Consider the following 14,698-nt stretch of genomic DNA (forward strand, 5'->3'; position numbering starts at 1 on the left):
ACCCAGACTGGAGTGCAGTGGCATGATCTCAGCTCACTGCAACCTCTGCCACCCAGGTTCAAGTGATTCTCCTGCCTCAGCCTCCTGAGTAGCTGGGATTACAAGCGTCTGCCACCATGCCTGGCTAATTTTTGTAGTTTTAGTAAAGATGGGGTTTCACCATCTTGGCCAGGCTGGTCTTGAACTTCTGACCTCATGATCCACATGCCTCAGCCTCCCAAAGTGTTGGGATTACAGGTGTGAGCCTGTAAACATTCCTTGAAATTATCATCTTCACTGACTCAAATTTGTCACATCCTATATATTCCTTAATTCAACACAACCCACTCCGTCTTCAATCCTTGAATAAAATTCAAGGTTATCAATAATTTCTATTGCCAAGTCCAGCAGGTATTTCCCATACTCCTTAAGGTACTTGAACTTTCTGCTCCATCTGTACTGTGGCCCATTCTTCTCAACACTCTGCCCCTTCATTCAGTGACCCTGCAATGTCTTGTTTTTCCTCCTACTTCTTGGGGACTCCTGAGTCTCTTTTGTGAGCACATACTTCTCATTTGCCCCTCAAAAAGGAGGAGCAGAAGAGTACAGAGTTCCCCATGAGCCACCCTGGGCTCCTCACGCTTCAGTTGTTGTATTTATCCGAGCGACCATGCTCACCATCCCTCCTACCTTTAACTACCACTCACAGAATGATGGTTCCCACTTTTTGATCTCCAGCCAGGATTCTCTCTGACGAGCTGTAGATCCCTTTGTTCACTTGCCTATACAACACATCCATGCCTGTATGTTAACTCTCACCTTTATATTCCAAAGCACTGCTCCCCAAGTTCCCTCAGAGTGACCTTGCCAGTCAGCTATTGTCACCAGCAAAGTCTCACTCTTCCTCAGGTCCCAAGTTCAAGCAATCTTCAAGACCTGTACGCTCTTTGCCTTTCTCTTACCTGACTCTTCTCCTTTCCTACTGCCGCCTTAGTTCAGGCTTTGTTCTCAAAACAGTAATGACAAAAATGACAATAATGATGATAAAAGGTGCAAGGGTCTCAAGGTGTTCTCTCTCCACTAGTGGAGACCTCTGTATTTCCTCTCTCACTCCAACCTAGTCCTCCACCCTGCTTTTGGGAGAATCTAGCTAAAAAACACAGTGGATCACAGCACTCTTCACTTTAAAATCATTCCAATGGCTCACCACTTTTTTTTTTTTTTTTTTTTCAGATGGAGTCTCGCTCTATCATCAGGCTGGAATGCAGTGGAGTGATCTCAGCTCACTGCAACCTCTGCCTCCCAGGTTCAACCAATTCTCCTGCCTCAGCCTCCCGAGTAGCTGGAACTACAGGCGCACCCCACCATGCCCAGCTTAATTTTTGTATTTTTAGTAGAAATGAGGTTTCATCATGTTGGCCAGAATGGTCTCAATCTCTTGACCTCGTGATCCACCAGCCTAGGCCTCCCAAAGTGCTGGGATTACAGGTGTGAGCCACCAGCCTGGCTCACTACAACTTTTAAGAATGCAGCTGAAATTCATTTGCTTGACCTCCAAATACTGCCAGGGCTTTACCTCTCTAGCTGTCTTTTCCCTTCACCCATCACCAATGCTCTCTACATCCACCAAACTGATCTACTGAGTACAGCCTTGTCCTTTCTGCAGTGACGGAAGAGGCCTATATTTGAGCTATGCACCATGGGAGCCACCAACTAGCTAAGGCTACTAAGCACTTGAAATGTGGCTGGTGTGAATAAGAAAGTGAATTTTAAAATTCACTTAATTTTAACAAATTTAAATGTAAGTGGCCATGGAGAGCTAGAGAGTTCCTTCAGTGGCTCACGCTTTTATGCCTTCATGTACGGAAATTCTTCTGCTTACAATATCATTCTTTCACTAATTGATCTAGCAAACCTTCTTCAAAACTCAGCTCAGGCCGGGCGCGGTGGCTCAAGCCTGTAATCCCAGCACTTTGGGAGGCCGAGACGGGCGGATCACGAGGTCAGGAGATCGAGACCATCCTGGCTAACACAGTGAAACCCCGTCTCTACTAAAAAATACAAAAAACTAGCCGGGTGAGGTGGCAGGCACCTGTAGTCCCAGCTACTCGGGAGGCTGAGGCAGGAGAATGGCATGAACCCGGGAGGTGGAGCTTGCAGTGAGCTGAGATCCGGCCACTGCACTCCAGCCTGGGTGACAGAGCAAGACTCTGTCTCAAAAAAAAAAAAAAAACTCAGCTCAAACAATCCCCTCTTCTGAGTAGCCTTCCTAAATCTTTAGCCTAATTTTGATTTCCCCAATCACATTACCATAGGCAATGAAGATACATATACATATGCTTCTAGCAATGATTGAGCTACCTACCTCTTCTCCATACAATTAAATTAAAACCCCCTTAATGTCAGGGACCTGACATTAGTATAAACCAGAACATCACACAAAGTAGGTAATCAATAAATGTTATAAAATGAATAAATAGGCTGGGCGAGGTGGCTCACACCTATAATCCTAGCACTCTGGGAGGCCGAGGCAGGCAGATCACCTGAAGTCAGGAGTTCGAGACCAGCCTGGCCAACATGGCGAAACCCTATCTCTACTAAAAATACAAAAATTACCTGGAAGTAGTGGTGCATGCCTGTAATCCCAGCTACTCAGGAGACTGAGACAGGAGAATTGCTTGAACCCAGGAGGTGGAGGTTGCAGTGAGCCGAGATCGCGCCACTGCACTCTAGCCTGGGTGACAGAGTGAGACTCTGTCTCAAATAAATAAATAAATAAATGAATGAATAAACATTCAAGATTTACCATCTAAACGGCATTTAATCTCCAGTCAGTATCATAATTAAAAGAGTGATTTGGAGATTTTATTGTTTATAATTTTTTGTTTTTGGGGGGCCTAGAACTTTTCTAGAATAAAATAGCAGCTAGATATTTACATGAGAATGTAAAAACGACAATGCTATATCGCATGCCTATGTATCTCAAGCCTCTGTATGAGTCTACACCAGTCCTAGAAAGAAAGAAAGGGATGCATATATGAAATCATCTTATTTTTGACACGTTATGTTAAATATAAGGTCTATAAAACCACCCCATTTTCCAATCCCAGTAACTGGAAACTATATACAAAGATTTGTACTTTCCTTTTTTCCCATTTTCTACTATATTTCCATTTTTTTAAAAGGCTTCCTAAAATGGTGTTTATTGGTTGGTTTTTGAGACAGGGTCTCTCTGTACCCACGCTAAAGTGCAGTGGAGCAATCACAGCTCACTGTAACCTCGAAGTCAGAGGCTCAAGCACCCAGCTAATTTTTAATTTTTTTGTAGAGATGGGATTTCACCATGTTGCCCAAGCTGGTCTCATGCAATCCTCCCACCTTGGCCTTCCAAAGTGCTAGGATTATAGGTGTGAGCAAGCGTACCCAGCTGACCTTATCTGTGGTTTTTTGTTGTTGTTTTTTTTTTTTTTTGAGATGAAGTCACAAAGTCTCACTCTGCAGTGGCACAATCTCAGCTCACTGCAACCTCCGCCTCCTCGGTTCAAGCGATTCTCCCACCTCAGCCTCCCAAGTAGCTGGGATTACAGGCGCATACCACCACACCCAGCTAATTTTTGTATTTTTAGTAGAGACAAACTTTCACCGTGTTGGCCAGGCAGGTCCCAAACTCCTGATCTCAAGCGATTTACTCATCTCGGCCTCCGAAAGTGCTGGACTACAGGCATGAGCCACTGAGCCCAGCCCAACCTTATGTTTTAAAGAACTCTAATGAATAAGACATAAAAAGGATATGTTTATGCCAGTGACTTATTTTATTGTTGGTTTTTTTTTTTTAGATGGAGTCTCGCTGTTACCCAGGCTGCAGTGCAGTGGTGTGATCTCAGCTCACTGCAGCCTCTACCTCGTGGGTTCAAGTGATTCTATTGCCTCAGCCTCCTGAGTATCTGGGACTACAGGTGCACGCCGCCATGCCTGGCTAATTTTTGTATTTGAAAAAACACCGAGACAGGGTTTTGGCATGTTGGCCAGGCTGGTCTCAAACTCCTGACCTCAAGTGGTCCACCCGCCTCAGACTCCCAAAGTGCTGGGATTATAGGCATGAACCACCACACCCGGCCATTTTACTGTTTTTCGTTTGGTTTGTTTTTTTATTGAGACAGAGTCTTGCTCTGTTGCCCAGGCTGGAGTGCAGTGGCGCAATCTTGGCTCACTGCAACCTCCACCTCCCAGGTTCAAGCAATTCTCCTGCCTCAGTCTCCTGAGTAGCTGGGACTACAGGTGCGTGCCACCACGCCCGGCTAATTTTTTGTGTTTTTAGTAGAGATGGGGTTTCACTATGTTAGCCAGGATGGTCCTGATCCAGCCACCTCAGCCTCCCAAAGTGTTGGGATTACAGGCTTCGAGTCACCGCGCCCCGATGGATTTTTTTTCTTTTTTTTTTTTTAGTAGAGGCAGGTTCTTACTATATTGCCCAGGCTGGCCTTGAACTCCTGGGATCAAGCAATCCTCCCATTTCAGCCTCCCTTACAGCTGAGTCTACACTCATGCCCAGGCACACCTGGCTAATTTTTTTTTTTTTTTTCAGTAGAGATGGCTAGTCTTGAACTCCTGGGATCAGTCTTCCTGCCTCAGTAAAAATAGGTTTGTCCACCAGAGTTTCTTTTTTTTTTTGAGACGGAGTCTCGCTCTGTGGCCCAGGCTGGAGTGCAGTGGCCCGATCTCAGCTCACTGCAAGCTCCGCCTCCCGGGTTTACGCCATTCTCCTGCCTCAGCCTCCCGAGTAGCTGGGACTACAGGCGCCCGCCACCACACCCGGCTACTTTTTTTGTATTTTTTAGTAGAAACGGGGTTTCATTGTGTTATCCAGGATGGTCTCGATCTCCTGACCTCGTGATCCGCCCGTCTCGGCCTCCCAAAGTGCTGGGATTACAGGCTTGAGCCACCGCGCCCGGCCCCACCAGAGTTTCTAACACCTAAAAAAGGCCTTCTCTTTCTCCTGCCTCTCTTCACTCCTCCAGTTAGTTCTACATTCAGCTACTCCTTGGTAGCCCTAACCTGGCTGCTATTTTGTTCTCTTTCAACCAACAAAAACCCCACAATGCTCTCTCCAGTCAAAGAAAATTTCCAGTTCAACGTCCTCCCTGCTGGACTCTCATCCCTCAGTCACACTATCATCCCACAGGCTCCTTTATGTTTGCTCTCCCAAAATTAGATTCTTCCCTGTTGTTCTTTTCTCTAGCACAAGCTTTGCTTTTCATATTACATTGTGTCAGATATATGGTTCATAATAATGGCCACAATTTATTGAGAATTTGCCATGGCTAGGCACTTCCCACACATTACTACCAGGACCCTCCAAGCAAAGGTTAATCAAGTCTATGGTCCAGATGAGGACACCATGGCCCACCTCTCTAACTGACCGGCCCAAAGTCACTGAGTGGGCAAGCAGCAGGGCTAGGATTGGTGCCAGCATGCCTGGCTCTTAATTTTTTTAGTTGACCAGAACGTAAGTCTTATTAACATAATCTGCTTTATCTACTTGGTATGAATTTGCAGGGCTGCATAAGAAACATTTATTGCCAGTTTTGAGACTTGTCTGTTTGCAACAGGCTACATCTGCATCTGCTTTACCTAACAGTTGCCACCTCCTGCATTACATACTATGTGTCAGACCCCGCATGCAGTAAGTGCTTGCACTCACTTATCCCTGAAGAACCCTACAAGGTAGGTAAATTACACTCACTTGATATACAAAAAAAGGTGTCCTCGTTAGTATAACAGGTAAGGCACATGGAGGCTGCAAGTCTCATCCACTTAAACCTCTGAGTTGCCTCACTTTTATGGCTCCCCTACCTTTGTGCCAGAGGCATTCAAGAAATTGATGTCTGGGGCCGGGTGCTGTGGCTCACACTTTGGGAGGCCAAGGTGGGCAGATCACTGGAGGTCAGGAGTTTGAGACCAGCCTGGCCAACATAGTGAAACCCCATCTCTACTAAAGATACAAAAAAGGCTGGGCGCGGTGGCTCACGCCTGTAATCCCAGTACTTTGGGAGGCCGAGGCGGGTGGATCACAAGGTCAGGTGTTCAACACCAGCCTGACCAAGATGGTGAAACCCTGTCTCTACTGAAAATACAAAAATTAGCCGGGCGTGGTGGCACGTGCCTGTAATCCCTGCTACTCAGGAGACTGAGGCAGAGAACTGCTTGACCCCGGGAGGTGGAGGCTGCAGTGAGCCGAGATCGTGCCACTGCACTCCAGCCTGGGCAACAAAGCGAGCTTCTGTCTCAAAAAAAAAAAAAAAAAGATACAAAAAATTAGCTGGGTGTGGTGGTGTGCACCCGTAGTCTTTGCTACTTGGGAGGCTGAGGCTACAGAACCACTTAAACCCAGGAGGCGGAGGTTGCAGTGAGCCAAGATGGCGCCACTACACTCCAGCCTGGGTGACAGAGCGAGACTCCATCTCAAAAAAAAAAAAAGGAAAAAAAAACCTAAGAGGAAAGCTAGGTAAAACCCTGGGAGAGTGGAGTAGGAAGTGACAAGACTGACCAGAAGGCCTCAGGATTAGGAAGAAGTACTGAAATGGGAGGGAACACAGCCATGAAGAAAATGGCTTGGGAGCTTCAGCAAAAGGAAGAGGTTTGAGTAGAAGCCACCTTAAAGCGCCAAAAATCATGATTAAGAGAATCTTAAGTCAGTGAAATCTGGCTCAGAGGTGACTCCTCTATCAGTAGAAATTCCACATACAAAAAAAATCCAAGCTCATGTCTATAGCATTCAGATAAAATAAATATTTATTGCCTATCCACCTGTAATGGGTACTCTTTGTAAGTATCATCACCAAAACACCATAGGGTATAAAAAGGTGATACTACTGTACTCACTGTTCAGAGGAAAATGGCCCAGAGAGGTGGTATTTCTTTCTGGAGCTTACACAGTAACATATGGGCAGAGGTCCAAATACAGGTCCATTTGACCCAACTATAATGTTCTTTCTCCCAAACCTCAACTGCATTAGTAAACATTACACATAAAAAGAATATCCACAGTGTATGTTCATGCTCCATTTGAGAACAGAAGTAATAGCACTAACTCTGAAACTATTTTTAATAAAACCAGAACTTACTGGTGGAGAAGCAAAACGACAAGATGGAGAGCTGCCACAGGAGCTTCCAGAGACAGAACCAGAATACACGGGCACTGGAACTGGGCAAGCTAGAGGAAGAAACACAAATGAACTACATCATTTTGTAGTGCAGTCACATGACCTGTATAATAGAAACACCTGCCAAAACCACTACACCTTTGTGTTCCCCGAAAATTTGCATTCACCTATTTATTACCACATCTGCTGATGAAACTAAAAATACAGCAATTACTAAAACTATTTCAACTTTGTTTCAGAAGGAAAAATAGAACAGTTATTCAACAAACACAATCGTAGGTATCTAAGAAAATCAGGCCAGGCACAGGGGTTCACTCCTATAATCCCACCACTTTGGGAGGCTGAGGCAGGAGGATCACTTGAGGTCAGGAGTTTGAGACCAGCCTGGCCAACATGGTGAACCCTCGTCTCTACTAAAAATACAAAAATTAGCCAGGTGTGGTGGTACCCGCCTGTAATCCCAGTTACTTCGGAGGCTGAGGCAGGAGAATCACTTGAAACCAGGAGGCAGAGGTTGCACCACTGCACTCCAGCCTGGGTGACAGAGCAAGACTCCATTTAGAAAAAAAAAAAAAAGTAAATTCAATGAAATTTTAAGAGGCACAATAAAAGATTAATTTTGTAATAAAAATAATTAATTTTTTCTAAAACTTGCATTCATTAAGTGAAAATACAAAAAATGGGTACTCACATTTTTTTACTGGAACTTGCTCAAGAAAAGGATGGCTAAAAAATGCTTCTGTAACAAGAAATGAGAATGTAACCTTTAAAGAGACAGTGACTAAAATATCAACCAGGTTATTTTTCTCAACATATTCAACACAACATCTTTGAGATCAGAATTTAACTTCTTTATATAGCCTCCATTTCCTTTAAATGTAAAAGCATATTTTTTATAAATCCTCTATAAAAATTATTTTTATAATCATATAAAATAATGAATCAACAAATTTTAAGTAATTATGAATTTTCAAAACATCTATCACCAACACAACATACTCTGATGCTACTTACACAGACATGTTCTCTAACATATGCCACCCCGCAGTGGACAGCCCCACAGGAGAACTGTGATCTCCAGGCCCGTGTAGAACCCATGTGAACTACAGCTGTTAATTGTCCTAAGAAGAAATTGAGGCAGCTGATTTATACAACAAACTATCCTTCGCCCCTAGATGTACTCCTAATGCTGGTTTCACATTAAAAAGAAAAAACTGGCCATGGTGGCTCACGCCTGTAAGGCCAGCACTTTGGGAGGCTGAGGCGGGCAGATCACCTAAGGTCAAGAGATTGAGACCATCCTGGCTAACACGGTGAAACCCCGTCTCTACTAAAAATACAAAAAATTAGCCAGGCAAGGTGGCGGGCGCCTGTAGTCCCAGCTACTCGGGAGGCTGAGGCAGGAGAATGGCATGAATCCTGGAGGCGGAGCTTGCAGTGAGCCGAGATCGCGCCACTGCACTCCAGCCTGGGCAAGAGTGAGACTCCGTCTCAAAAAAAAAAAAACTACAAAAATAATACATTCAACAGTTGTTTCACTATTGACAATAATTCTCATGGTTAACTTCTCAGCAACTCTCAGCTTAACTTCTCCCTAATAGGTATAAATATTTCCAACTACATGAACTTAATTTTATTCCAACTTTACAAACATTAAAAAAATAGGTATTCAGACCATTTCATCTTTTCCCTGACATGGAAACAATTACAGCTATCCTCTACTGAGTATTTGACATTCACTAAGACAATGAACTGGGTGCTTCACAAACCTTATCAGAGGAAATATATCCTCCTATCATGGGTAAGAAAATTAAAAGCACACAAAGACCATGTTTCTTGTCCAATGTCAAAGAGTTAGTAAGGTGAGGGACTAGAATTCAAATTCCAGTCCATCTTATTTAAATACCAATGTGGATTTCCATATTATACTATACAGTAGCAAACCAAAATCCTGGAGTATATTTCCACAAATCTCTGTTAGTATCACAACTATTACTACAGGAAAAGTCACTTTTTTCCCTAAAAACTACAAGATCAGGGTTAATTTGCTAAGTATTTTCATTAAACATGTCTTAATGATTTCTCTGGTCTGACATTTTCAAGTATTGCTGTTTGTATCTAAGATAAGAATTAGGTTGGGCCGGGCGTGGTGGCTCACGCCTATAATCCCAGCACTTTGGGAGGCGGAGGTGGGCGGATCAGCTGAGGTCGGCAGTTTGAGACCAGCCTGACCAACATGGAGAAACCCCGTCTCTACTGAAAATACAAAATTAGTGGGCATGGTGGCAAATACCTGTAATCCCAGCTACTCAGGAGGCTGAGGCAGGGGAATCACTTGAACCTGGGAGGCAGAGGTTGCGGTGAGCCAAGATCCTGCCATTGCACTACAGCTTAGGCAACAAGGGAGAAACTCCGTCTCCAAAAAAAAAAAAAGCAACTTCCAAAAACTCTAAGACAACCTGAGGAGACCCACACAGAGATACAGAATCAAACTTTCAAAAGACAGAGAGAATCTTGGAAATAGCAAGAGAGAAGCAACTTGTAATGTACAGGGATTCTTAATAAGAATATCACCCAATTTCCCATCAGAAATCTTGAGGCCAGAAGGCAGTGGGATATTATCTAAAGTGTTGAAAGAAAAAAAAAAAGTAAACTGAGAATTCTACATTCCACAAAACTATCCTTCAAAACTCAGGAAGAAATTAAAATATCTCCAGAAAAACAAAAGCAGAGGGAATTCATTACCATAACAAGACCTCCCCTATAAGAAATGTTAAAGAGAGTACTTCAGGTTGAAATGAAAAGAGCTAGACGGTAAAGAAAAGCCACATGAAGACATAAAGATCCCTGGAAAAGATAAATGCAACAGAAATTTAAAATCTAATAGTACTGTAATTTTGGTTTGTAATTTTACTTTTCACTTTCTACAGAGTTCAAAAGACAAATGCATTAAAATTATTATAAAGACATAATTTGTGATATCAACATAAAGGGGGGACAGACCAATACAGAAGTAGTTTTTGTATGCAACTAGAGTTAAGTTAATATGAATTCAGTAACTTTAGATGTTATATGTAATCCCCAGGTAACCACAAGGAAAAATATACACAAAAGGAAATGAGAAGGGAATCAAAACACATCACTATTAAGAAAAAACCAAACAACACAAGAGAGCAGTAATGGAATAAATGTGGGACAAAAAAGCTGTAAGACATAAAAATAGTGAAATGGCAAAAATCTTTCCTTATCATTAATTACTTTAAATGTAAATACATCTCCCTAGGCAGAGATTGGCAAAGTAGATTAAAAGGAAATAATCCAACTATAAACTGTCTGTAAACAGAGACTCCCTTTAGGCCATGTGAGGTGGCTCACGCCTCTAATCCCAAGCGGATCGCTTAAGCTCAGGAATTCAAGACCAGTGAAACGAAAAATACAAAAAACTTAGCCAGGCATGGTGCTGCATCATCTGTGGAACCAGCTGAAGTGAGAGGATAGCTTGAATTTGGGACACCAAGGTCGCAGTGAGCTGAGATTGTGCCACTGCACTCCAGCTTGGGTGAAAGAGTGAGACTCCGTCTCAAGAAAAAAAGAAAAAAAAAAGAAAAAGAAAAAGAGACTCGCTTTAAATTTAAAGACACAAATATATTGAAAGCAAAATGATGGAAAAAGCTATTCCAAGCAAAAGAGAAGTGCAAGGTTGGCTATCAGACAAAATAGAATTTGAATTGAAAACTGTTATAAAAGACAAAAAGTACATTAAATAAGGCCAGGTACAGTGGCTTAAGCCTGTAATCCTAGCACTTTTGGAGGCTGGAGGCGGGTGGATCGTTTGAGCTCAAGAGTTCAAGATCAGCCTGGGAAACATGGTGAAACCCCTCTCTACAAAAAAATACAAAAATTGGCCAGGTATTGTGGCTTGCACCTGTAGTCCCAGCTACTTGGGGGGCAGACATGAGAGGATCGCTTGAGCCCAGGAGCAGAGGTTGCAGTGAGCCAAGATTGCACCACTGCGCTCCAGCCTAGGTAACAGAATAAGACCCTGTCTCAAAGGAAAAAAAAGGGGGGGGCTAGGCGCTGTAGCTCATGCCTGTAATCCCAGCACTTTGGGAGGCTGAGGAGGGCGGATCACAAGGTCAGGAGTTCAAGACCAGCCTGACCAACATGGTGAAAACCCGTCTCTACTAAAAATACAAAAATTAGCTGGGCGTGGTGGCAGGCACCTGTAGTCCCAGCTACTCGGGAGGCTGAGGCAGGAGACTTGCTTGAACCTGGGATGTGGAGGTTGTTGCAGTGAGCCGAGATCACATCACTGCACTCCAGTCTGGACGACAGAGACTCCGTCTCAAAAAAAAAAGACATTAAATAATGATAGAAGGGTCAATTAACCAAGCAAATTTAAGATTTATAAACATCAGAGCCCCAAAATACATGAAGCAAACATTGACAACTGAAGTGACAAGGAGATTTGTACAACAATAGTTGCAGACTTCAATATCCCACCTTCAGTAATGCATAGGATAGCCAGATACAGCATCAATAAGGAAATGGAGGCACTTAACAATGCTATAAACTAACTGGACCTAACAGACACACACAAAGTACTCTAGTCTCTGAGAGCAGAGCATATATTTTTCTTAAGTGCACGTGAGACATTCTCCAAAACAGACCACAACTTAGGCCACAAAACAAGTCTTAATAAATGTTTTTTTTTTAATCAGAGACAATGTCGCACTCTGTTTTTCAGGCTGGAATGCAGGGGTGCAATTAGCTCATTGCAGCATCAAACTCCTGCGCTGAAGCAATCCCTCTTACCTCAGGCTCCCAAGAAGCTGGAACTAAAGGTGCACACCACTAAACCCAGCTAATTTTTAAAATTTTTTGTAAAGACAGGTTCTCAGTATGTTGCCCTGGCTAATCTCAAACTCCTGGCCTCACACAGTCCTCCTTCCTCAGCCTCTCAAAGCACTAAGGTTACAGATATGAGCCACCATGCCTGGCCCATAAATTTCAAAAGACTGTAATCATGGTGATTGATTATCTTTTCCAATCACAATGGAATAAAAGTAGATATCGAGGGCTGGGCACAGTGGTTTATTCCTGTCCTTTTGAGATTCTGTTAAAAAAAAAAAGAAGAAACTAGAAATCAATAACAGAGGAAATAACCAGAAAACCCACAATATGTAGAAATTAAACAAAACACTCTTGTTTTAGTCTGTTTTCACACACTATAAAGAACTACTGGAGGCTGGGAGCAATGGCTCATGCCTGTAATCCCAGCACTTTGGGAGGCCCGGGCAGGCTGATCGCTTGAGAACAGAAGTTCAAGACCAGCTGGACAACATGGTGAAACCCGGTCTCTACTAAAAATACAAAAATTAGCCAGGCGTGGCAGCACGCAGCTGTAATTCCAGCTACTCAGGAGCCTGAGGCAGGAGAATCGCTTGAACCCAGGAAGTGGAGGTTGCAGTGAGCCAAGATTGCTCCACTGCACTCCAGCTTGGGTGACAGAGCAAGACTCTGTCCCTAAAAAAAACAAAACGAAACAAAAAAACAACCTGAGACTGGCCAGTTTATGAAGAAAAGTGGTTTAATTTAGTTCTCCATGGCTGGGGAGGTTTCAAAAACTTACAACCATGGCAGAAGGCGAAGGGGAAGCAAGCATGTCTTACCATTGCAGAGCAGGAAGGAGATGTACCACACTTTCAAACCGTTAGATCTTGTGAGAACTCACTATCGCGAGAACAGCATGGAGGAAATCCGCCCCCTTGATTCACTCACCTCCCACCACGCCCCTCCCCAGACACATGGGGATTACAACTCAAGATGAGATCTGGGTGGGACACAGAGCCAAATAATACCAACTCTGAAGCAACTACTGAGTCAAAGAAGTCATAAAGGGAAATGAGAAAATATCTTGAGACAAACGAAAATGAAAACACAACATACTAAAACTTCCAGGATGTAGCAAAAGCAATAGTAAGAGGGAAAAATATACCTGTAAACACCTCCTTTAAAAAAGAAGAAATGGGGCCACATGCAGTGCCCCACACCTACACTCCCAGCACTTTGGGAGGCCAAGGCGGGCAGATAACTTGAGGTCGGGAGTTCAAGACCAGCCTGGCCAACATGGTGGAAGCCTGTCTCTACTAAAAATACAAAAAAATTAGCCAGGCGTGGTGGCGGGTACCTGTAATCTCAGCTGCTCGGGAGGCTGAGGCAGAAGAATTGCTTTAGCCCAGGCGGCGGGGGTTGTAGTGAGCCAAGATTGTGCTGCTGCACTCCAGCCTGGGTGACAGAGCAAGACTCTGTCTCAAAAAAAAGAAGAAATAGGCCAGGCATGCTGGCTCACACTTGTAATCCCAGTATTTTAGGAGGCTGAGGCGGGTGGATCACCTGAGATCAGGAGTTTGAGACCAGCCTAGCTAACATGATGAAACCCTGTCTCCACTAAAAGTACAAAATATTAGCCAGGCATGGTGACGTGAGCCTGCAGTCCCAGCTACTCTGGAGGCTGAGGCAGGAGTATCGCTTTAACCCAGAAGCTGGATGGAGGTCGCAGTGAGCTGAGATGGCGCCACTGCACTCCAGCCTGGGTGACAGAGCAAAACTCCGTCTCAAAAAAAAAAAAAGAAACATCTAATCAATAAGCTAACTGCATGCTTATGGAACTAGAAAAACAGCAAACTAAGTCCAAAACTAGTAGAAGGAAAGAAATAATAAAGATTGGAGTCAAGATAAATAAAACATTTTCTTTTTTTTTCTCTTTTTAGAGAGGGTCTCACTCTGTCATCAAGGCTGGGGACGCTGGCATGATCACAGCTCACTGTAGCCTTGACCTCCAAGGCTTAAGCAATCCTCTCAGCTCAGCCTCCTGAGTAGCTAGGACTACAGGCCCACACCACAACACCAGCTAATTTTTTTATTTTTAGTAGTAGGGTTTCACCATGTTGTCCAGGCTGTTCTCAAACGCCTGAGTTCAAGTGATCTGCCCACCTCAGCCTCCCAAACTGCTGGGATTACAGATGTGAGCCACCATGCCCTGCTGTGCTTGAACTTTTAATGCATTCCCCAAGCCACACAGAGATCAATGGACAAAGGATGGTAACTTACTGTCTCGAAGCACCACCTTTGACCAATCACTGGCTGACCACTAAAAAACTGTAGACACAGGGGTGATCCCTAGGAAACTGGGCTTTACAATTTTTTTAACTGAAAAAAATACAAAAACAACTTTGGAGATAAATCAATGTTAAAAAACTGCAAGGAAAACAATATTCCACAGATTTGGTCCAGGCAAGTTACTAAACAAATAGAACAATCCGACGAGGCATCGTGGCTCATGCCTGTGATCCTAGCACTTTGGGAGGCCAAGGCAGGCAGATCACTTAAGGTCAGGAGTTCATGACTAACCTGGCCAACATGGTGAAACCCATCTCTACTAAAAATACAAAAATTCGCCAGGCGTAGTGGTGTGCGCCTGTAATCCCAGCTACTTGGGAGGCTGAGGCAGGAGAATCGTTTGAACTTGGGAGGTGGAGGTTGCAGTGAGCTGA

At 43.8% G+C, this 14,698-nt stretch overlaps 1 protein-coding gene across 1 annotated transcript in view; it reads right to left on the bottom strand.

Moving 5' to 3' along the window:
- ULK2 (unc-51 like autophagy activating kinase 2) overlaps positions 1-14,698 on the bottom strand; it is a 75,401-nt gene that overhangs the window by 47,022 nt on the left and 13,681 nt on the right. The window contains exons 6-7 of the mRNA XM_011958300.1: positions 7,834-7,881; positions 7,104-7,192 (exon numbers count right to left, since the gene is read on the bottom strand). Of these exons, the coding sequence (XP_011813690.1) occupies positions 7,104-7,192; positions 7,834-7,881 (137 nt within the window). The remainder of the gene's footprint in view (positions 1-7,103; positions 7,193-7,833; positions 7,882-14,698) is intronic.

Source organism: Colobus angolensis, unplaced genomic scaffold (genome assembly GCF_000951035.1).
Source record: "Colobus angolensis palliatus isolate OR3802 unplaced genomic scaffold, Cang.pa_1.0 Scaffold466, whole genome shotgun sequence".
NCBI lineage: Eukaryota > Metazoa > Chordata > Mammalia > Primates > Cercopithecidae > Colobus > Colobus angolensis.